Raw genomic sequence first — 25,193 nt, 5'->3', positions numbered from 1 at the left:
CTTCTAATAGGAGCTGGAAGATGTACGCCCGTAACGAAAGCGTCCCTGATTAGGAGTTCGTAATGTTCAATGGCCGAAATGGCCTGGCAATCGCAGTCCCTCGCCAGGGCGTGCAGGACACGCTAGAAATCTTCCAAGGACTCACCAAGGCGTTGATGCCGCGTGGACAGGAGGTGCCTGGCGTAGAGTTTGTTGGTCTGCTGGGTGTAGTTTTCTTTCAGAAGTGCCATGGCCTCAGCGTAGGTGGGCGCATCCCGGATGAGGGGAAAGATATCGGAGCTCAGCCGTGTATACAGGATCAGGAGTTTCTGTGCCTCTGTGGGTGGTTCTGTCGCAGATCCGACGTAGGCTTCAAAGCAAGCTAGCCAATGGGTGAAGGCCGACTTGGCGTTGTCTGCTTGAGGGTGCAGCTGCAGGTGATCTGGCTTGATGTGGAGGTCCATCGTTGTAAAATCTCTGCTTAATAAATTGATGCACTATCAATTACGACGAGACGAGAATAGAGAGTAATCAAGGCTTTATTAAGCAGAGATGTGTAGCCTCATGCAGCTGCTGCTGAAATGGCTGCAGCTCAGTGAGCACACACATTTATACTCCACCTACTGGGCAGAACAATCAGGCAGGGATCTACCCCCGTACCTGTAGTACAGGAGCCCTACCGTATTACATCTTATGTATGTGATATATACAAAAGTGGTGACTACCACAGGGGTGTCTAAAACGAGGGGACACAGTCCCAGAAAAAGCAAAGACTATTTAGGACTGACTTGAGGAGGAACTCAGAGGCTTGTGAATCTTTGGAATTGCCAACCGAAATGAAATGAAAATCGCTTATTGTCACGAGTAGGCTTCAATGAAGTTACTGTGAAAAGCCCCTAGTCGCCACATTCCGGCACCTGTTCGGGAAGGCTGACACGGGAATCGAACCGTGCTGCCGGCCTGCTGGTCTGCTTTCAAAGCCAGCGATTTAGCCTAGTGTGCTAAACAGCCCCTAGGGACCCAGAGGGATATGGAAGTTCAGTCATTAAGCATATTAAAAGCAGAGATCAATAGGTTTCTAGATATCAATGACATTAAGAGATATGGGAAAAGTGTGGGAAGATGGTGTTCAGATACATGATCGGCCACAGAGTTAAATTGCAGAACAGCTCAAGGGGACGAATGGCCTATTCTTTCTCTTTCCTGAATTAACAGAAACAGGATGTATTCTTCACAGAGATGATAGTTGTTTGTATTATATTGCAGGGATTGGAGGGAGCGGGAGGCAGTCAGTGACAAGACTCACAGCATTCATGGCTGGCACCGAGATCTTCCAGGTCAGTATTCAGAAAACATACACACTGACCGAGTGGAAGGATGATCTGAAGAAGGTGTTACGAGGAGCTGGTCAGAATGGCACTCCAACGGTCTTCCTGTTTGCTGACCATCAGATCAAGGTTAGTACTGTGATATCTATTAGCAAGCACGACCCAATCTCAATAATCTCCAGTGGCTTGGCCAGTTTCAGTCTGTAATTTGATCCGTATGTGCTGTGGGTGCAGTTACCTCTCAAATCTTAAATCCTGTCCTTTACTTCCAAAATTGAAAATGATTACCAGAGGGGACCCTCCTATATGAAGCACACATCAATCATGCCACAGTATCGTGGTTATTTACTGATCTAGTGAGAGAATGAGAGTTCACATGCTGGGATTGAGGTTTCAAATCTGTAAATAGCTGGTATTTGTAAAAGTGACCACAAAGCCAGGGATTTCTGTGAAAACCCCACTGGCTGACAAATTCCTTTCGGGGAGGAAATCTGCTCGTCTTACCAAATGTGACACTGGGTATGGTTGGCCACGCCATAAGACATAGCAGCAGAAGTGGCCCTTTCTGCTTCGCTATTTGATGAGACCATGGTTGATCTGATATAGAACCATAGAATCCCGACAGTGCAGAAGGAGGCCATACGGCCCATCGAGTCTGCACAGACCCCCTAAAAGAGTACCCTACCTAGGCCCACTCCCCGCCCCATCCATCTAACCCCAACCAACCTTTGGATACTAAGGGGCAATTTAGCATGGCAAATCCACCTAACCTGCACATCTTTGGACTGTGAGAGGAAACCGGAGCACCCAGAAGAAACCCATGCATAAAAACTGGCCATGATAAATTGCCCTTAGTGACCAAAATTGCCCTTAGTGTTGGGTGGGGTTACTGGGTTATGGGGTTTGGGTGGAGGTGTTGATCTTGGGTAGGGTGCTCTTTCCAAGAGCCGGTGCATACTCGATGGGCCGAATGGCCTCCTTCTGCACTGTAAATTCTATGATAATCTTTCCTTAGATAAAGGGCCAAAGCCGTTCACAGTATTTCAGGTGTGGACAAACTAGTGCCTTGTATAGTTTTAGCAAGACTTCCCTATTTTTATACACCATTCCCTCTTAAATAAAGGTCAACATTCCACTTGTTTTCCCAGTTACCTGCTGAACTTGCTATTAGTGATTTGCTATTTATGAACTTGGTATTAGTGATTAGTGATAACTCACTAGCTATTAGTGATTTATGCACGAGGACCTCCAAATCCATAATTGCCACAGTTTTCTGCATTTAAATAATATTCAGCTCCTTTATTTTTTCCGACCGAAGTGCATAACATGACATTTCCCTGCATTATATTCCATCTGACAAGTTTTTGCCCACTCACCTAATCTGTCTCTATCCCTGTGTGGACTCTTTATGTGAATTCTGTCCCGAGGATCTTTCCTCCACTCTCCACACCATCTTCACTTTGCTTGTCGACGATTTTTGCCTCAGCAATTTTGTTTATATGCCTCGACCCTCATTACCAGTTTTCTTTTTTGTGACATTCTCGATGTGTGCTGCAACAAGAAAAGATACAGAGGCTCCACACACTTCAATTTCTTACAAACATGATGAGTGGTTTATTAAGAGATGTTGCTCATGCAAACTAAGATGGTGAACTGAAGCCCGAGATAACACTCTGCTGACATCACTGTAGATCACGCGATAGTCCACCAGCAGGGCTATATTCTCTGACACATCACAGAAGTTATCTAAAACTCTGCTGCCCATACCTTTACCAAGGCCCCTTTCACCCCTCTGTTTACCGACACCAGGTTAAGTAATGCCTTCATTTTAAAATTCCCATGCTGTTTCCAAATCATTCCATGTCCTTGGCCCGCCCTATCTCTGTAATATCCTCCATTTCCTCAAACCTGTGAAATCTAGTTCGCTTTCATCTCATTTTAGCCTCTTGTGCATCCCCAATTATAAATCACTCCATTATTGGTGGCCAAATCTTTAGCTGCTTTGACCAAAGCTCTGGCATTCCCTTCCTCCACCATCCCACTCCTCCACTCTTTCACTTCTCCCACCCCTCTTTCCCTATCCTCACCCCCCTCCACCTTGCTTTCCTCCTTGAAAATATTCTTCAAAAAACAATTTTGACAAAAGCTTTTCGTCATTTGATTCAATGGTCGCAATTCACCCAAAAAATGACAAGGGGCGCAATTGTCCGGAAACATTTTGAAGTGTGGTAGCGAGCGTGAATTGTCGCAAGCTTCCTGGCGCTCGGCCCAGCGAGGCCGGCAACGCTACTTAATGTTAATTGGTCCACTTAATAAAACCTCACGCTTCTCGTCACAAATGAAGGCTCACCAGCTCACTCACTGGGACCGTGCTCACCAGCCCCGCTAACAAGGTCAAACAGCACTTAAGCTGCACTTGCTCAGCCAGCTCGCAATAATGATGCTCAGAGGCCGGTCCCAAGATTCAGAGATACAGACCTGGAGAGGCTCCGAGATGCAGTGGAGGCCAGGAGGGATGTCCGGATGTCCTGTACTCTCGAGGATCCTGAAGAGTGAGCCACAAGGCAGCGAGTGCAGGGAATGAGGTGGCGGCAGCTGTCAGCTCAGGGAGTCTGATCAGGAGGACTGGCCTTCAGTGTAGGTCGGACAACGACCTACACCAGGCAGCATGGGTGAGTAGACACCAACGCTCCCCACCTCCCCCAGACGGGAGCATCCACTCCCCACGTGACCCACAGCCCTCCCTCCACCCCCCCCACCCTAAACCCACCCAACCCCTCCTTCACACACCCTCTCCCACAACTGTGAACCATGCATGTGACTAACGATGCCTCCTCTGTGTCTCCTCAGGAAAAGCTCTCCCATAAATGTCAGGAAAGGGCCCAGACTGGCAGAGGGGCGGCATACAGAAGAATTCTCATCACCTTCTAGGACCGTGCCCTAGTGACCGGTGTGGCCGAGGATAGATCGGTCAGCCACGCGAAGACTGGCGGATGCTGCAGAGGTGAGGAACCACCAGGCTCCACCCGGAGGACCTGTCAAATGTGAGTTGTTATTGCCGTACTGACTGTCCCATCGCTTCTACTGACCACATGTCCGTTCTCCCACAGGTCCAACAGCAAACGGCGCCGGCCTATCCTGGACATCCCCTTCTCCTGACTCCAAGGAGAACACCTCAGAGGAGAGCTGTGAGGATGCAACCGCAGCATTGCTGTCATCCCCACCTCCCACGAGCGCCGATACACACAGCACAATGGGGCATGTTAGTGGACAGGCTTCTGGGGCATAATCTGGTGAGCCCCGCACTGCTGATGATGTACATCCAGTGGAGCTAGGAACCCCCTGGAAAGACAGCAGTCAGGGGGCTGCTGGATCCCACGACCTAGCTCTCCACTGCGGTTGGCACCCGAGCAGTGTTGGTCAACCTGATGCTGAGCCTGTGGTACAGAGGTACCTGGAACTGATGGAGATGATAGGGGCTAACCTGGATGTTCAGAGGGAGATGTCATCATCACTTCAGCAGATCCATAGCCCCTTGGGGGAGTCCCAAAGGCTAGGGAAGCAGGAGATGGCAATGTGTGACACCAAGACCAACATCGCTAGGGTGCCAACCGCAGAGGAGAGTCTAGTGCACAACGTCGGCACCATGAGTGAAGGTGTCCAAGGCGTCACGCAGTCGGTGACGGCCATGGCAGAGAGGCTCGGTGGAATGTTTGACTCGCTGGGGATGTCACCCAGTACCAGGCCAAACTTGATGAGGTTCTGCGGGACATGTCCCGCTCTCCGATGGGAAAGGCTGAGGCGCTGCGGAGCTTGTCCCAGTCACAGGTGGGTATGGCTGAGGCACTGCAGAGCATAGCCCAGTCACTGAGGAGCATCGGTGAGGGCGTCTACACAATGGTGCCGACCACGGGAAACCGCCAGGGCTGGCAGAGCAAGATGATGCAGGGGCAGTCGGGGCCCTATGGGGACCAATCAGGAGTGGGTGCCGGTTGCTAAGCCGGACCCGTCCCATGGAATGGCGACAGTGGCGGCACAGCTGTGCCATCAACAAGTGAGCCGCGTTGTCTGGCCCAGAGGATGCCTGCCATGGGCATAGAAGGCCACAGGACGAGGTTGGTAGCTGGCTGCCTCCACCTCAGATATGCATCCTGGGGAGAGACCAAGACATAGTGGTAGAGCAAGGAGGGCAAAGCAAGTAGAGGATCATTGAGGGCACCGGGGAGGGGAGGTTGGGGGTCGGCATCATCGGGAGTGGGGTTTGTACAACACATTAAACACCTGTTTGTAAAACCATTATGATGCCTCTGTCACTTCCTTCTGCAATGTGGGCTGACACCTGCACCCTTTGACCATCCGCCCCAAGATTCGGGGATGCTGACCTGGGGAGGCTCCTGAATGCAGTGGAGGCCAGGATTTCTTGTTGCCCCGAGACTCCCGGAGGGTGAGCCACAAGCATCCAGTGCTGCCTGGGACGAGGTGGCGACAGCTGTCAGCTCGGGCAGTGTGACCAGGAGGACTAACCTCAAGTGTCGGAAGAAGGTCAACGACCTAAATCGGGCAGCCAGAGTGAGTAGACATCAACGTCTCAACCCCCAAGCCCCCAAGGGAGCATCCACCCCAGGCGACCCTCAACCTCCAAGGTCCCAGATTCAATTCCGGCTTGGGTCGCTGTCTGTGTCGAGTCTGCACATCCTCCCCGTGTGTGCGTGGGTTTCCTCCGGGTGCTCCGGTTTCCTCCCACTGTCCAAAGATGTGCAGGTTAGGTGGATTGGCCATGATAAATTGCCCTTAGTGTCCAAAATTGCCCTTAGTGTTGGGTGGGGTTACTGGGTTATGGGGATAAGGTGGAGGTGTTGACCTTGGGTAGGGTGCTCTTTCCAAGACTCGATGGACCGAATGGCCTCCTTCTGCACTGTAAATTCTATGATATCTCCCTCCCCTTTTAGCACACCCTCCACTCACCCCTTCAACCTTCCCTCCACCCCCTCCCCTTCAATCCTCCCTCCACCCACTCCCTCCAACCCCCCTCCTCTTAAATCCTCCCTCCAACCCCCCTTCAATCCTCCCTCTAACCCCCCTCCCCTTCAATCCTCCCTCCACCCCCTCCCCTTCAATCCTCCCTCCACCCCCTACCCTTCAATCCTCCCTCCACCTCTCTCCCTTCAATCCTCCCCCCAGCCCCCTCCCTTCAATCTTCCCCCCACCGTCTCCCTTCAATCCATCCTCCACCCCCTCCTTTCAATCCTCCCTCCACCCTCTCCTTCAATCCTCCCTCCACCCCTCCCTTCAATCCTCACTCCACCTCCCCTCCCCGTCATCCTCCCTCCACCCGAGCCCTCCCTTCACCCCACTCCCCGCCGTCCACCCCACAACTGTGAACCTCGCGTGTGGCTGACGAGCCCATTCTGTGTCTCCTCAGGAAAAGCTCCCCTATATTTGGCGGGATAGGGCCCAGAATGGCGGAAGAGGGCCGGACTTGAGAATCCTCAGCTCCTTTAAGGAGCGGGACCTGGAGGTGACTGGTGTGGCCGAGAACAGAGCAGTCACCAACGCGGAGGCTGCCGGATGCCGCAGAGGTCAGGAGCCACCGGGCTCCACCCTGAAGATGGTCTACATCTGAACCTGAGGGGCACCAATATCCTGGGGGGGAGATTTGTTAGTGCTCTTTGGGGGGGTTTAAACTAATTCAGCAGGGGCATGGGAACCTGGATTGTAGTTTTGGGGTACGGGAGATTGAGAGTATAGAGGTCAGGAGCACAGATTTGACTTCGCAGGAGGGTGCCAGTGTTCAGGTAGGTGGTTTGAAGTGTGTCTACTTCAATGCCAGGAGTATACGAAATAAGGTAGGGGAACTGGCAGCATGGGTGGGTACCTGGGACTTCGACGTTGTGGCCATTTCAGAGACATGGATAGAGCAGGGACAGGAATGGTTGTTGCAGGTTCCGGGGTTTAGGTGTTTTAGTAAGCTCAGAGAAGGGGGCAAAAGAGGGGGAGGTGTGGCGCTGCTAGTCAAGGACAGTATTACGGTGGCGGAAAGGATGCTAGATGGGGACTCTTCTTCTGAGGTAGTATGGGCTGAGGTTAGAAACAGGAAAGGAGAGGTCATCCTGTTGGGAGTTTTCTATAGGCCACCTAATAGTTCTAGGGATGTAGAGGAAAGGATGGCGAAGATGATTCTGGAAAAGAGCGAAAGTAACAGGGTAGTTGTTATGGGAGACTTTAACTTTCCAAATATTGACTGGAAAAGATATAGTTCGAGTACATTAGATGGGTCGTTCTTTGTACAATGTGTGCAGGAGGGTTTCCTGACATAATATGTTGACAGGCCAACAAGAGGCAAGGCCACATTGGATTTGGTTTTGGGTAATGAACCAGGCTAGGTGTTAGATCTGGAGGTAGGTGAGCACTTTGGAAACAGTGACCACAATTCGGTGACCTGTACGTTAGTGATGGAAAGGGATAAGTATACCCCGCAGGGCAAGAGTTATAGCTGGGGGAAGGGCAATTATGATGCCATTAGACATGACTTAGGATGTGTTGCTTGGAGAAGTAGGCTGCAAGGGTTGGGCACACTGGATATGTGGAGCTTGTTCAAGGAACAGCTATTGCGTGTTCTTGATAAGTACGTACCAGTCAGGCAGGGAGGAAGGGGTCGAGCGAGGGAACCGTGGTTTACCAAAGAAGTGGAATCTCTTGTTAAGAGGAAGAAGGAGGCCTATGTGAAGATGAGGCATGAAGTTTCAGTTGGGGCGCTTGATAGTTACAAGGAAGCGAGGAAGGATCTAAAGAGAGAGCTGAGACGAGCAAGGAGGGGACATGAGAAGTCTTTGGCAGGTAGGATCAAGGAAAACCCAAAAGCTTTCTATAGGTATGTCAGGAATAAAAGAATGACTAGGGTAAGAGTAGGGCCAGTCAAGGACAGTGGTGGGAAGTTGTGTGTGGAGGCTGAGGAGATAAGCGAGATACTAAATGAATACTTTTCGTCAGTATTCACTCAAGAAAAAGATAATATTGTGGAGGAGAATGCTGAGACCCAGGCTATTAGAATAGATGGCATTGAGGTGCGTAGGGAAGAAGTGTTGGCAATTCTGGACAAGGTGAAAATAGATAAGTCCCCGGGGCCGGATGGGATTTATCCTAGGATTCTCTGGGAAGCCAGGGAAGAGATTGCTGAGCCTTTGGCTTTGATTTTTAGGTCATCATTGGCTACAGGAATAGTGCCAGAGGACTGGAGGATAGCAAATGTGGTCCCTTTGTTCAAGAAGGGGAGTAGAGATAACCCCGGTAACTATAGGCCGGTGAGCCTAACGTCTGTGGTGGGTAAGGTCTTGGAGAGGATTATAAAAGATACGATTTATAATCATCTAGATAGGAATAATATGATTAGGGATAGTCAGCATGGTTTTGTGAAGGGTAGGTCATGCCTCACAAACCTTATCGAGTTCTTTGAGAAGGTGACTGAACAGGTAGACGAGGGTAGAGCAGTTGATGTGGTGTATATGGATTTCAGTAAAGCGTTTGATAAGGTTCCCCACGGTCAGCTATTGCAGAAAATACGGAGGCTGGGGATTGAGGGTGATTTAGAGATGTGGATCAGAAATTGGCTAGTTGAAAGAAGACAGAGAGTGGTAGTTGATGGGAAATGTTCAGAATGGAGTTCAGTTACGAGTGGCGTACCACAAGGATCTGTTCTGGGGCCGTTGCTGTTTGTCATTTTTATAAATGACCTAGAGGAGGGCGCAGAAGGATGGGTGAGTAAATTTGCAGACGACACTAAAGTCGGTGGAGTTGTAGACAGTGCGGAAGGATGTTGCAGGTTACAGAGGGACATAGATAAGCTGCAGAGCTGGGCTGTGAGGTGGCAAATGGAGTTTAATGTGGAGAAGTGTGAGGTGATTCACTTTGGAAAGAATAACAGGAATAAGGAATATTTGGCTAATGGTAAAATTCTTGGTAGTGTGGATGAGCAGAGGGATCTCGGTGTCCATGTACATAGATCCCTGAAAGTTGCCACCCAGGTTGATAGGGTTGTGAAGAAGGCCTATGGTGTGTTGGCCTTTATTGGTATCAGGGATTGAGTTCCGGAGCCATGAGGTCATGTTGCAGTTGTACAAAACTCTAGTACGGCCGCATTTGGAGTATTGCGTACAGTTCTGGTCGCCTCATTATAGGAAGGACGTGGAAGCTTTGGAACGGGTGCAGAGGAGATTTACCAGGATGTTGCCTGGTATGGAGGGAAAATCTTATGAGGAAAGGCTGATGGACTTGAGGTTGTTTTCGTTAGAGAGAAGAAGGTTAAGAGGTGACTTAATAGAGGCATACAAAATGATCAGAGGGTTAGATAGGGTGGACAGCGAGAGCCGTCTCCCGCGGATGGGGGTGGCTAGCACGAGGGGACATAGCCTTAAATTGAGGGGTAATAGATATAGGACAGAGGTCAGAGGTGGGTTTTTTACGCAAAGAGTGGTGAGGCCGTGGAATGCCCTACCTGCAACAGTAGTGAATTCGCCAACATTGAGGGCATTTAAAAGTTTATTGGATAAGCATATGGATGATAAGGGCATAGTGTAGGTTAGATGGCCTTTAGTTTTTTTTCCATGTCGGTGCAACATCGAGGGCCGAAGGGCCTGTACTGCGCTGTATCGTTCTATTCTATTCTAAGACCTGTCAAACGTGAGTAGCGATTGCCTTATTGACTGACCCATCCATCCCGCTGGCCACATGTCCATTCTTCCAGGTCCAGCAGCGGCCCATCCTGATTTTGTCTTGACACCGAGGAGGAGACCTCCGAGGATGCAACTGTTATAGTCGTCCCCACCCTCCACCAGCGCAGATATACATACCTCAATTGGAAATGTTAGTGGACAAGCGTCTGGAGAACAATCTGGTGAGCACCACACTGCTGCTGACGTACATCTGGTGGAGGCGAGACAGCAGTCGGAGGGCTGCTCTATCCCTGGACCCAGCTGGATCCCAGTTTATTGCTGAGCCTCTGGAACTGGAGGTGATGGAGACAATAGGGAGCGGCCAGGACATTCAGAGGGAGATGTCAGCATCATTCCAGCACATCCATAGCCTATTGAAATGGTCCCAGAGGCTACGGGCACAGGAAATGGAGAGCCTGGTGCATGATGTCAGCACCATCAGTGAAGGTGTCCAAGGTGTCGCATATCAGTGACGGCCATGGCTGAGGGTTTCAGCAGTATGTCTGCCTCGCTGGGGATAGGCACATAGACCACACAGTGCAGAAGAAGGCCATTCAGCCCATCGAGTCTGCACCGACCCACTTAAGCCCCCCACTTCCACCCTATCCCCGTAACCCAATAACCCCTCCTAACCATTTTGGTCACTAGGAGCAATTTATCATGGCCAATCCACCTAACGATCACGTCTTTGGACTGTGGGAGGAAACCGGACCACCCGGGGAAATCCACGCAGGCACGGGGAGAACGTGCAGACTCCGCACAGACAGTCACCCATGCCGGGAATCGAATCTGGGACCCTGGCGCTGTCAAGCCACAGTGCTATCCACTTGTGCTGCCCAGACGTCACCCAGTAGCAGGCCGACTTTGATGAGGTTCTGCGGGACATAGAACAAAGAACAATACAGCACAGGAACAGGCCCTTTGGCCCTCCAAGCCTGTATCGGTCATGATACCACACTTGGCCAAAACCCTCAGCACTTCCTTGTGCAATATCTCTCTATACCCATCCTATCCATGTATTTGTCGAGATTCCTTTTGAACACCGTTAATGTAGCTTCCAAAACCTCCCCTGACAACGTGTTAAATGTTAATATATTAAAATATTTCCAGGCACCCACTACTCTCTGTGTAGAAAACCTGCCTCACACATCTCCTCTAAACTTTGCCCCACATACCTTTAGCCTGTGCCCCTCGTGACTGACCGCTCCACCCTGGGAAAGAGTGCCTGCCCATCCACTCTATCCATGCCCCTCATAATCTTGTAGACCTTTATCAGGTCACCCCTCAACCTCCATCGTTCTAATGAAAACAATCGGAGTCTATTCAGCCTCTCCACATAGCTAACACCTTCCAGACCAGACACCACCCTGGTAAACCTCCTCTGCACCCTCTCCAAAGGCTCCACATCCTTCTGGTAGTGTGGTGACCAGAATTGTGCTCAATATTCCAAGTGTGGCCTCAGCAAGGTTCTATGCAACTTATCAGTTTTTATACTCAATGCCCCTTCCAATGAAGGAAAGCATCCTGTTTTCTTTTGTGCCTACCTTGTCCACTTGTGTTGCTACTTTCAAAGATCTGTGGACCTGCATGCCCAGATCTCTCTGACTTTCTCTAATCCTGTCCTGCTGTATCCTCTGACAATCCTCAACACTATCTGCCACCCCACCAACCTTTGTGTCATCCACAAACTTACTAATCAGACCAGCTACATTTTCCTCCAAATCGTTTATGTATACTCAAACAACAGAGGCCCCAGCACAGATCCCTGTGCAACACCACTAGTCACAATCTTCCATTCAGAAAACACCCTTCTACTGCTACCCTCTCTCAGATGGGCATGGCCGAGGCGCTGCGGAGCTTGTCCCAGTCACAGGTGGGTATTGCCGAGAAGCTGCAGAGCGTGGGCCAGTCACTGTGGAGCATCACCGAGGGCGTCAGCGCGATAGTGTGGACCATGGGGAGCTGCCAGTGCTGGCAGAGCCAGATGATGCAGGGGCAGCCAGGGCTTGATCCAGCTGCCCTTCCATCCCAAGGTGAACTCCAGGGCCCTATGGGCACTGACCGGGAGGAGAGGACGCTGAGTGCCAAGCTGGACCCGTCCAGGGGGCGGCGGCGGTGGCCACCAGCTCTCCCGGGTTCTATCCCTCTGATGACGTCACACCTCGGGGTCAGCACACAGGACAGGGCGACACGGCTGAGTATGTGCCACCAAGTGAGCCGGGGCTCTCAGGCCCCAGAGCCTCCCAACAGGGGCATCGAAGGCCATGGACGAGGTAAGCAGCTGGCTGCTCCACCTCAGTTGTGTATCCTGGGACCCACCTAGACGTAATGGTAGAGCTAGTAGGGCAAAGCACATTGAGGATCACCGAGGGCACTAAGTGAAGGGGGAAATGGGGTAGATAGGGGGTGAGGGGTTTGGTAGGGATTGCACCTCTGGGACAGTGGGGACTTCTATTCGATAATAAACACCCTTGTGCACAACCAGTAGGAAGCCTCTGTCCCTTTCTCCCGCATGTATCACCACGTGCAGGTTATGATGTGTGAGCGAGCACTCAGCAGACAGGCAGGGGTCAGACTATGGCATAGGTTGAGGAGCACCAACTTCCAGTGGGTTATCATTAACCCCCTGCCTCGACAGTGACCATCCTCCAAGTCCTTGCTGGTCCAGCACCTCCTCATCATCCTCTTCCCCATTCTCCTCCGAGGTGGCCACATGTTCCAACCTCCAGCTTGTCGCCTCACTGCTGTGCAAGGCTGGGGAGGACAGAGCAGACCACCACAAAGTGGCGACCCCCCAGGCGTTGTACTGGAGGGCACATCCAGAGCGGACGAGGCATCGGAACCGCGCCTTGAGGAGTCTAACACACTGCTCAATGACTTGCCCGGGTGGCTGCATGGGCCTCGTGCATGATCTTCATCTGGTGGTTGCAGACAAGCTGTATGTTGAGGGAGTGGAACCTCTTTCAGTTAACATAGGGCACTCCCAGATGGCCCGGTGAGCACAGGGCAACATGCGTGGCATCTGTGACTGGACCTGGGGCATCCTGCCGATGGTGGAAAAACCTGCTGCCCAGGCATCCTGTTGGGCCTGGCCCATGACAAAAAAATGTCGTCTTCCGACCGGGCATACAGGGCATTCGTGACCTGCCGGATGCACCTGTGGTCTGTGGCCTGTGAGATACCACACTGGTCCCCACTCAAGCCCTGGAATGATCCTGTGGCAGAACAGTTCAGCGCTGCAGTAACCTTGACGGCCACTGGGAGCGGGCGTCCTCCTCCTCCATGAGGAGCCAAGTCTGCGAGGATATGGAACAGGTGTCGTACCATCTCCTTGTTGAGACAGAGCCTCCTGCGCCATCTGTTCAAACGACCAGCGACGCCTATACACCCTGGGCCGTCGTGGGACTCCCTCCCCCTATTCTGATGGGCAGCTGGCTCCTCAGGGTGTGGGGCGGGGTCCAACACGTGGGCCGCTGCCTCGAGCTGCTGCTGCCGCCTTCTCAGACGTCTGGCCACATCGCGTAGCACCAGCATCACTTGGGCAACCTCTGCGTCCAACATCCCTGCCATAACGTTCAATAACTGTGAGGCATTGGGACAGGGTGTTGGACCGACAAACAGCGGTGGCTCCCAGCCCGGGACCTTCCATTCCCCTGCTAATCCACCCCCCCCCCCCCCCCCCCCCCACACGACCCTACCCGGAACAAGCTGCCCATGTACTCCAGGCCGCAGCAGCCCCCCTCACCGGGCCCAGACCCTGTATCCTGGACACCCACTCACAACATCAACCGGACCGGCCGCTGGCCCCCTCCCCGTGGCACTCACCCACCCTCCGACATGGTAATGTCCCTGGAGCTGTGTACCATCCGCTGGGTGTTCGGATGTTGGCTGCTGTGTGTATGGTGTTGCCTCCCACAGTGTTCTGGCACACTGTCCAGGCATTGTGGTATGATTGGGATGACTCCCAAATGTTACACAAGAACATAAGAACTAGGAGCAGGAGTAGGCCATCTGGCCCCTCGAACCTGCTCCGCCATTCAATGAGATCATGGCTGATCTTTTGTGGACTCAACTCCACTTTCCGGCCCGAACACCATAACCCTTAATCCCTTTATTCTTCAAAACACTATCTATCTTTACATTAAAAACATTTAATGAAGGAGCCTCAACTGCTTCACTGGGCAAGGAATTCCATAGATTCACAACCCTTTGGGTGAAGAAGTTCCTCCTAAACTCAGTCCTAAATCTACTTCCCCTTATTTTGAGGCTGTGTCCCCTAGTTCTGCTGTCACCCGCCAGTGGAAAAAACCTGCCCGCATCTATCCTATCTATTCCCTTCATAATTTTATATGTTTCTAAGATCCCCCTCATCTTCTTAATTCCAACGAGTACAGTCTCAGTCTACTCAACCTCTCCTCATAATCCAACCCCTTCAGGTCTGGGATTAACCTAGTGAATCTCCTCTCCACACCCTTCGGCTTCAGTACGTCCTTTCTCAAGTAAGGAGACCAAAACTGAGCACAATACCCCAGGTGTGGCCTCACTAACACCTTATACAATTGCAGCGTAACCTCCCTAGTCTTAAACTCCATCCCTCTAGCAATGAAAGACAAAATTCCATTTGCCTTAATCACCTGTAAACCAACTTTCTGTGACTCATGCACTAGCACACCTAAGTCTCTCTGCACAGCAGAATGTTTTAATATTTTATCATTTAAATAATAATCCCTTTTGCTGTTATTCCTACCAAAATGGATAACCTCATATTTGTCAACATTAAATTCCATCTGCCAGACCCTAGCCCATTCACTTAATCTATCCAAATCCCTCTGCAGACTTCCAGTATCCTCTGCACTTTTCGCTTTACCACTCATCTTAGTGTCATCTGCAAACTTGGACACATTGCCCTTGGTCCCCAACTCCAAATCATCTATGTGAATTGTGAACAATTGTGGGCCCAACACGGATCCCTGAGGGACACCACTAGCTACTGATTGCCAACCAGAGAAACACCCATTAATCCCCACTCTTTGCTTTCTATTAATTAACCAATCCTCTATCCATGCTACTACTTTACCCTTAATGCCATGCATCTTTATCTGATGCAGCAACCTTTTGTGTGGCACCTTGTCAAAGGCTTTCTGGAAATCCAGATATACCACATCCATTGGCTCCCCATTATCTACTGCACTGGTAATGTCCTCAAAAAATTCCACTAAATTACTTAGGCACAACCTGCCCTTTATGAACCCATGCTGTGTCTGCCCAATGGGGCAATTTTTATACAGATGCCTCGCTATCTTCCTTGATGATAGATTCCAGCATATTCCCTACTACCAAAGTTAAGCTCACTGGCCTATAATTTCCTGCTCTCTGCCTGCCTCCTTTTTTAAACAGTGGTGTCACGTTTGCTAATTTCCAATCCATCGGGACCACCCCAGAGTCTAGTGAATTTTGGTAAATCATCTGCAATTTCCCTAGCCTTCTCTTTTAGCACTCTGGGATGCATTCCATCAGGGCCAGGAGACTTGTCTACCTTTAGCCCCATTAGCTTACCCATCACTACCTCCTTAGTGATAACAATCCTCTCAAGGTCCTCACCTGTCATAGCCTCATTTCTATCAGTCGCTGGCATGTTATTTGTGTCTTCCACTGTGAAGACCGACCCAAAAAACCTGTTCAGTTCCTCAGCCGTTTCCTCATCTCCCATTATTAAAACTCCCTTCTCATCCTCTAAAGGACCAATATTTACCTTAGCCACTCTATTTTGTTTTATATATTTGTAAAAACTTTTACTGTCTGTTTGCTGAGCAAGTTTACTCTCATATTCTATCTTACTCTTCTTTATAGCTTTTTTAGTAGCTTTCTGTTGCCTCCTAAAGATTTCCCAGTCCTCTCGTCTCCCACCAATCTTTGCCACTTTATATGCTTTTTCCTTCAATTTGATACTCTCCCTTATTTCCTCAGATATCCACGGTCGATTTTCCCTCTTTCTACCGTCCGTCCTTTTTGTTGGTATAAACCTTTGCTGAGCACTATGAAAAAAATTGCTTGGAAGGTTCTCCACTATTCCCCAACTGTTCCACCATAAAGTCTTTGCTCCCAGTCTACCTTAGCTAGTTCTTCTCTCATCCCATTGTAATCTCCTTTGTTTAAACACAAAACACTAGTATTTGATTTTACTTTCTCACCCTCCATCTGTATTTTAAATTCCACCATATTGTGAACGCTCCTTCCGAGAGGATCCCTAACTATGAGATCATGAATCAATCCTGTCTCATTACACAGGACAAGATCTAGGACGGCTTGTTCCCTCGTAGGTTCCAAGGACCTCACGGTAGCATGGTGGTTAGCATCAATGCTTCACAGCTCCAGCGTCCCAGGTTCGATTCCCGGCTGGGTCACTGTCTGTGTGGAGTCTGCACATCCTCCCCGTGTGTGCGTGGGTTTCCTCCGGGTGCTCCGGTTTCCTCCCACAGTCCAAAGATGTGCGGGTTAGGTGGATTGGCCATGCTAAATTGCCCATAGTGTAAGGTTAATGGGGGGATTGTTGGGTTACGGGTATACGGGTTACGTGGGTTTAAGTGGGGTGATCATTGCTCGGCACAACATCGAGGGCCGAAGGGCCTGTTCTGTGCTGTACTGTTCTATGTTCTATGTTCTATTACATACTGTTCTAGGAAACTATCGCGGATACATTCTATAAACTTCTCCTCAAGGTTGCCTTGACCGACCTGGTTAAACCAATCGACATGCCGATTAAAATCCCCCATGATAAATGCTGTATCATTTCTACATGCATTAGTTATTTCTTTGTTTATTGCCTGCCCCACCATAACGTTACTATTTGGTGGCCGATAGACTACTCCGATCAGTGACTTTTTCGCCTTACTATTCCTGATTTCCACCCAAATGGATTCAACCTTATCCTCCGATGTCATCCCTTACTATTGCCCGGATGTCATCCTTAAATAACAGAGCAACACCACCTCCCTTACCATCCACTCTGTCCTTCCGAATAGTTTGATACCCTCGGATATTTAACTCCCAGTCGTGACCATAGAACATAGAACAGTACAGCACAGAACAGGCCCTTCGGCCCTCAATGTTGTGCCAAGCCATGATCACCCTACTCAAACCCACGTATCCACCCTATACCCGTAACCCAACAACCCCCCCTTAACCTTACTTTTGTTATTAGGACACTACGGGCAATTTAGCATGGCCAATCCACCTAACCCGCACATCTTTGGACTGTGGGAGGAAACCGGAGCACCCGGAGGAAACCCACGCACACAGGGGGAGGACGTGCAGACTCCACACAGACAGTGACCCAGCCGGGAATCGAACCTGGGACCCTGGAGCTGTGAAGCATTTATGCTAACCACCATGCTACCCTGCTGCCCCAAAATGGGGCATCCCATAAAGCCATCCTTTAACCATGTTTCAGTAATGGCCACTAAATCATAGTCATTCACGATGATTTGTGCCATCAACTCATTTACTTTATTCCGAATACTATGGGCATTCAGGTAAAGTACACTTATGTTGGTTTTTTTTTATCTCTGTTTTGAATCTTAACATCTCCAGTTTTATTCCTTTTAATATTACTGGTCCTATTCACTGAGCTCCCCTCAGTCACTGTACCTTGTACTGTCGCCCTTTTTGATTTTTGATTATGGCTTCTCTGCCTTGCACTTTTCCCCTTACTTCCTTTTGCTTCTGTCAGTGACTTTTTCCTTCAATTTGATACTCTCCCTTCCAACATCCTGCATCGGTTCCCATCCCCCTGCCACGTTAGTTTAAACCCTCCCCAACAGCTCTAGCAAACACCGCCCCTAGGACATCGGTTCCAGTCCTGCCCAGGTGCAGACCATCCAGTTTGTACTGGTCCCACCTCCCCCAAAACCGGTCCCAATGCCCCAGGAATTTGAATCCCTCCCTCTTGCACCATCTATCAGGCATTCATCCTATCTATCCTGACATTCCTACTCTGACTAGCTCGTGGCATTGGTAGCAATCCTGAGATTACTACCTTTGAGGTCCTACTTTTTAGTTTAACTCCTAACTCCCTGAATTCTGCTTGTAGGACCTCATCCCGTTTTTTACCTATATCGTTGGTGCCTATGTGCATGGCCCACCAACCCACAGGGATCCACTTGGATTGTGTGAAGTACTCACTTAACCAGGATTGCCAATTTCCTAGAGGCTATAACCTTCAGCCGCCAGAGGCCTCGGAAGTCGGTGGGGGCTATGGGTGGTCCTGGGGCTGACGGGCAGGGACAAGGGTTGCCCCCGGGATGGGTACACACGTTCCAGGGATGTCCATGGTGGTGCAGAGAGTGGGTGCGCACCGGTTTCCCAGCCCACCCTCCCGTGGCGGTCTACCCCTGCAGAGGGTCCCCCCACCCCCCAGCCGAAGGTCCCCCAACGCCCATTGAGCACAGGGGCAGGAAGCCCAGCACCCACGAGCTCTTTGCCTGTGAGCAAAGATGGCTACTTAGCTCCTCAGCGCCCCACAGAAGCGCTTCCGTCAGATTCCTGTTTTTCAAAAGGAGTACTAATCGGCGCCAGCATGACCACTTGCTGGGGATGTCGCTGAATGACGGGAGACCGTTGGATATGGAGTCGCTCCTGTTAATTGTATGGAAATGGAGCTTAAGTGGTGATAATTAGTTTCTCACCACGCTACATCGAGATCCCAATTTCAGGATCGCATTTTGTTGCATTGCATTGCAAACTTTTTGGCGCCTGGCACGATTCCCATTTTTGGCCTCTCCCGCTATTCACCGGCCTCATTTCACTTGAGTGTAGTGAGGTCGGAAGTTCGCACCGTGTGTGTCATTTTGGGTGAATTTGCTGGGGTTTTTCCTACGGCTATTGGGGTGAGATCCAGACCGGTGTTCACCCACACTTGATTATCTGTTTGGGCCTTGGGGAGTTTCTTCTGGGTCCAGCCCACAATAAGAAATGTTTTCAGCAATGGTAAGCTGATTTTAAAGGTGCCCGATCTCAAAGTGAGCTTGAGGGTCCCTCACTCATGGGCAATGCCACCCACAGACATGGGCATTACCACCCTCCCAGGTGCAGACACCCCACTATGGGATCACTGGGAGCCCCTCATTAGAGGACTCCCACTCCCCCTTTCGGGACTTCCCCTTTCAAGACTGTAGCCATCTAAGATGGACACTGGGCTACAAAATGGAGAACTGCTAAGGCTGCAGGGAAAAACAGTCTTAGTGAGGACAAGCAGCTTGCAGAAAACTGTTTTGCATTCTGCACGTACAGAAACCAGTTTCTGGCCAGGTGCAGAGTTTCAGCCAAAGGTGCAAATGGGAAACAGATCTGCATAGTAATGAGGTGATCCAGATCCAGACCCCGGACAATAGAAACATTTAAGTATCAATGGATACTTTTCCATAGACACCCAGACAGAATGGCGCCAAAGCAACCAACACAAAGAGCCGTAGGGACCGCCCCACCCATCGAGGAACGACCCTCAGATTGGGGAGTTTGAAAGATATCGATTGGGAGAGACCCAATCGATACCTGGCAGGTGAAAGAACCCGCCCCAAGGGGCACGGACTTCTAGGACCTTTAAGAATAGATCCCGCACATGGTTCGGTCTGTTTTGCTCCGGCCCAGATCTGCTGTTGCTCCCAGATCTGTTTGCTCCAACTGTTGCTTCCAGACTCCGGCCCAGACTTGTTACATCGCATCCTGACTCCAGTTTCATCACCGGCCGTTGAGCATCAGCCATCGAACTGTAAGTGCCAACACAACGATCGCTACGTGATCCAGACCTTGCTAGATTTTGACAACTTTGCCAATCAGAAAGTTACAGACCAAGAACGGGACGAAGGCCTTGCTCCCTGACCTTGCCTGTTCCTGTCTAGATAAGTATTTAGTTGTTTAGTATTAGAAGTAAGTTAGTCTCTTTAGCGTATGCATGTGTATTTATTATATTTGTTATAATAAACACCAATCGTTTGGACTTACTAATCGGTGTACGGATTTATTACTTTGAACCTGACCTTGATATACTTGTGACGGTGTCTCAATACGGCACCTGGCGACTCCGAGCATAATTACACATACAGAGCCATAGTAGTGTTAAGCACACGGCCTTTAAACGGAGGTGTGTTAATCACACTCCAGTAAAACGAGCAACAGGACCCCTCCCTTCACCCCACCAACTTTTGTGAAATTCTTCATACCCCCATGTTACCACTGACCTTCATATTCCCCTTTCATTATCATTGACAACCCCCGCCCCCAAGCAGTGCCAATCAGGCACCCAAACTATACCCAGTCGGCACTACCAGGGTGTCTGGGTACCAGGGAGAGTACCAGGCCACTGCTCTGTACCTGAGCACCAGGGGGCTCCAATGACGATGTCCAGAGTGACCATGCCCAGTCTCTTGGTTCTTATTAGGTTCTTGATTAATAAGGGGATCATGGGCTATGGGGAGAAGGCAGGAGAATGGGGATGTGAAAATATCAGCTAAGATTGAATGACGGAGCAGACTCGATGGGCCAAGTGGCCTAATTCTGCTCCTGTGTCTTATGGTCTCCACTTCTGGAGACCAGTACTAATCGACGGACAGGTGAAGCCTCGCCAGTGAGGCCAGTTATTCCCAGGCATCGGGAGAACGCGGCCTCACGCATATTTAAATGAGCCGAATAATGATTATCTGGATCATGCACGCGAGGTTGTGTGTCCGGCACAAAGCCCGATTTGGGTCTCTCCCACAATGCCCTGATTGGTGGCGGGCACTACACGGTGAGAAAATCACGTTCAATATCTCCTTATGGAGCTGTGTTACTTTTTGTTTTATCATGCTTTGTGAAGCACTTTGAAATGTTTTATTATGTTAAAGGTGGTACAGAAATAAGTTGTTCTTGTAACACACAAATTCTCAACAGTTGTCTGAATTATTTCAAAACAGTTCAGTGCTTTAAGGAGGTGGGTCACCAACATCTTCCCAGGGTAACTAGGAAAGGGCAGTGAGTGACACTCACATTCCGTGAATGACTTCATATTGTATATCAAATTGATTAATTCTCTTCACCACTATTTTCTATAAGGATGAAGACTTTCTGGAGGATATTAGTATGATTCTCACTACCGGGGATATCCCCAACCTGTTTGATAATGAGGAAAAACGGGCAATCATTGAAAAGGTAAGAGTTGAAAGGATTCTCCTGCCCGTTTGCTCCTTTCTTTTCTTTACTTTTGTTATTACAATTTTTTTCCATGGGCGATTAATGGGCTGTGCCTTTACTTCCAGCAGCAGCCTGGGCTGGTTTAAACTGAAGATTGACCTGTGACATGGACAGCATGGTGGCACAGTGGTTAGCACTGCTGCCTCACAGCTCCAATGTCCTGGGTTCAATTCTGGCCTTGGGTCACTGTCTGTGTGGAGTTTATATGTTCTCCCCATGTCTTTGTGGGTTTCCTGCGGGTGTTCTGGTTTTCTCCCCAGTCCAAAGACGTGGTGCGTTAGATGGGTTGGCCATGATAAATTTCCCCTTCGTGTCCAGTGATATGCAGGTTTGGTTATGAGGATGTGGGGGGGGGGGGGGGGGGGGGGGGGGGGGAGATGACGTCAGGGAAAGCAGTGGTCACAGACACCCTGACCCCCTTCAAGGAGAAAGCAGAGCGATGACTGGAAGCACAGGAGGTAACAAGCAGGGACTGAGAAAAAGCAGCAACTGACCAGAGTGACCGAATCCCCTCCATGGAAACAGAAACGACAAGGTTGGTGATGCGCAAGAGGCACTGTTGAAGTCCAGGAGAACTGATCCTCGACAGTACCCCCACACTGCCAGACTCTCCGTATCATGGGGCTGCCGGACTGCATCAAGGACAGAAACCCCACAGAATATGCTGGTAGCCCAGAAGCTGGTAATCTGATTACAAGGGAGAGCAGCCCAAACCTCTGGAGATAGAGACCATAGGTCTCTGGACGAAACCTAAAGCAGAGGGGCAGCCAAGAGCCGCAATACCAAAGCTGCACCAATACCAGGATTGGGAGAAGATCCTGAACTGGGAAAGGTGCACTCAGTCCTACCCATGGGAAGGCCATTCAATCTGAGTGTACCAGGACATTGGGGCAGACCTGGCCAAGCACCGTGCTGTACAAGAGTGGGGTGTGATTAGAATGCTGTACCTGGCCAAACTGTGGGTAACCTGCCAGAGGAATGAATCCTACTTTACCACGCCGGCCGAGGTGGACAGGTTTCTGCACAGACGAAAGCTGGGAAGGCAGCAGCAACAGCACCAACAGTGACGACAAACTCAGTTTAAAAAGAAAGACATTTGTGCAGAACATAACTGCCTCGCTTTCGTCCTAGCTTGAAGAACCAGGAAGGAGGGGATGAGAGCGGTAAGGTGCAGAAACAGGTGGAGGGAGAGGGGTTGGAGAACATAACAGGCTGGGAAAACAGGAATTGCTGCCAGTGAGGGGCCACCACACTGGTGAGAAAGCCAGTGCAGGAAAGTACAGGCGAAGCGGAGGCCACAGCACAACTCCCAACAGGGTTGGAGAGCCTGGCAAAGGGGGAAGGGGGGACAGCAAGGGGAAAGTGGAAAGACAGGAGGAGGGGCCAAAGATCAGGGAGGCACAGAGAGGGAGTGCCGATCTTGATGGACCCTAAGATACATAGAAGATAGGAGCAGGAGAAGGCCTACTGGCCCTTCGAGCCTTCTGCACCATTCATCACGATCATGGAGCGTGGATTGGTACTTGGGACTACGATGCTGTGGCCATTACGGAGACATGGTTAGAACAGGGACAGGAATCGTTGTTGGAAGTTCCGGGGTATAGATGTTTCAGTAAGAGTAGGGAAGGTGGTAAAAGAGGTGGAGGAGTGGCATTGTTAATCAAGGATAGTTTAACGGCTGCAGAAAGGCAGTTCGAAGGGGATCTGCCTACTGAGGTAATATGGGCCGAAGTTAGAAATAGGAAAAGAATGGTCACATTGTTAGGAGTTTTCTATAGGCCCCCAAATAGTAATAGAGATGTGGAGGAAGAAATTGCAAAACAGATTATGGATAGGTGTGGAGTCGCAGGGTCGTTGTCATGGGTGACTTTAACTTTCCAAATATTGATTGGAACCTCTATAGGTCGAACAGTTCGGATGGGGCAGTTTTTATACAGTGTGTGCAGGAGGGTTTCCTGACACAATATGTGGATAGGCCGACAAGAGGTGGGGCCACATTGGATTTGGTACTGGGTAATGAACCAGGCCAAGTGTTAGATTTGTTTGTGGGAGAGCACTTTGGAGATAGTGACCACAATTCAGTGTCTTTCACTATTGCAATGGAGAGGGATAGGGCAATACGGCAGGGCAAGGTTTATAATTGGGGGAGGGGTAATTATGATGCGATTAGACAAGAATTAGGGAGCATAAGATGGGAACAGAAACTGTCAGGGAAAGGCACAAATGAAAAGTGGAGCTTGTTCAAGGAACAAATACTGCGTGTCCTTGAAAGGTATGTCCCTGTCAGGCAGGGAGGAAATGGCCGTGTGAGGGAACCATGGTTCACAAAAGAAGTTCAATGTCTTGTCAAGAGGAAAAAGGAAGAGTATGTAAGGATGAGAAAACAAGGTTCAGTTGGGTCACTTGAGGGTTACAAGGTAGCAAGGAATGAGCTAAAAAAAAAAGGGCATCGGAGAGCTAGGAGGGGGCATGAGATGTCCTTGGCAGGTCAGATCAAGGAAAACCCCAAGGCTTTTTACTCTTATGTGAGAAATAAAAGAATGACCAGGGTGAGGGTAGGGCCGCTCAAGGACAGTAGTGGGAACTTGTGCATGGAGTCAGAAGAAATAGGAGAGGCAATGAATGAATACTTTTCTTCAGTGTTCACCAAGGAGAGGGGCCATGTTTTTGAGGATGAGAATGTGATACAGGCAGGTAGGCTGGAAGAGGTAGCTGTTTTGAGGAAGGATGTATTAGCAATTTTGAAAAACTTGAGTGTCGACACGTCCCCTGGGCCAGATGGAATATATCCAAGGATTCTTTGGGAGGCAAGGGATGAGATTGCAGAGCCTTTGGGCGCAATTCTCCGCTCCCCACGACGCCTGGGAGAATAGCGGGAGGGCCTCCCGACATTTTTTACAACCCCCCGCTATTCTCACCCCCCCCAAACCCGACGATCCCCGAATCGCCGCTCGCTGTTTTTCACAGCAAACGGCGATTCTCCGAGGCCGATGGGCCGAGTGGCCATCCGTTTACGACCTTTTCACGATGGCGGCAACCACACCTGGTCGCCACTGTCGTGAAACGGGCGCCAGAAGCCCATTTGGGACTTCTAGGCGCCCGACTGGCACGGCAGTACCACGGCCGTGCTTAGGAAGGCAAAGGCCCACGATCGGTGCCCACCGATCATCGGGCCTGCGTCCGTAACGGACGCACTATTTTCCCTCCGCCGCACCGCAAGATCAAGCCGCCACATCTTGCGGGGTGGTTGAGGGAAAAGACGGCTCCGCGCATGTGCGGGTCGGAGCCGTCTGCGTTATTATGTCATCCACGCATGCGCGATTATGTCATCCACGCATGCACGATTATGTCATCCACGCATGCGCGGGTTGGAACCGTCCAACCTGCGCATGCGCGGCTGATGTCACACAGGCGCCAAGAATGATGCGCGGCCTTGACAACGGTTGTCAAGGCCGCGCCGCCAAGACCCCCGGGTCCCGCTCCTAGCCCCGATGGGGGGCTAGAATCGGGTCCCGGGAGGGGCCGCGGAGGCTGCCGTGGGTGACAGCCTCTTCCACGCAGCCTTCCCGATTCTCCGCCGTTGCAGAGAATCGCGCCCCTTTGTTTTTGATCTTTGGGTCTTCACTGTCCACGGGGATAGTGCCAAAGGACTGGAGAGTGGCGAATGTTGTTCCTCTGTTCAAGAAAGGGAATAGGAATGAACATGGATTCATGAAGGGTAAGTCTTGCCTCACAAATTTTATTGAATTCTTTGAGGAGGTAACTAAGTGTGTAGATGAAGGTAGAGCAGTTGATGTCATCTACATGGATTTTAGTAAGGCGTTTGATAAGGTTCCCCATGAAGAAAGTAAGGAGATGTGGGATAGAGGGAATTTGGCCAATTGGATAAGTAACTGGCTATCACATAGAAGACAGAGGGTGGTGGTGGATGGAAAATTTTCAGACTGAAATG

The 25,193-nt window shown here is 50.3% G+C and overlaps 1 protein-coding gene across 1 annotated transcript in view; it reads left to right on the top strand.

Annotated features, from left to right (window-relative positions):
* The window catches only part of LOC119973221 (dynein heavy chain 3, axonemal-like), a 714,697-nt gene that overhangs the window by 399,461 nt on the left and 290,043 nt on the right, over positions 1 to 25,193 (top strand). The window contains exons 39-40 of the mRNA XM_038810887.1: positions 1,246 to 1,436; positions 21,104 to 21,199. Of these exons, the coding sequence (XP_038666815.1) occupies positions 1,246 to 1,436; positions 21,104 to 21,199 (287 nt within the window). The remainder of the gene's footprint in view (positions 1 to 1,245; positions 1,437 to 21,103; positions 21,200 to 25,193) is intronic.

The sequence above is a fragment of the Scyliorhinus canicula genome, chromosome 11, assembly GCF_902713615.1.
Source record: "Scyliorhinus canicula chromosome 11, sScyCan1.1, whole genome shotgun sequence".
NCBI classification, from domain to species: domain Eukaryota; kingdom Metazoa; phylum Chordata; class Chondrichthyes; order Carcharhiniformes; family Scyliorhinidae; genus Scyliorhinus; species Scyliorhinus canicula.
Note: the sequence above shows the minus strand (reverse complement) of the source record. Positions and strands in the feature narration are given on the sequence as shown.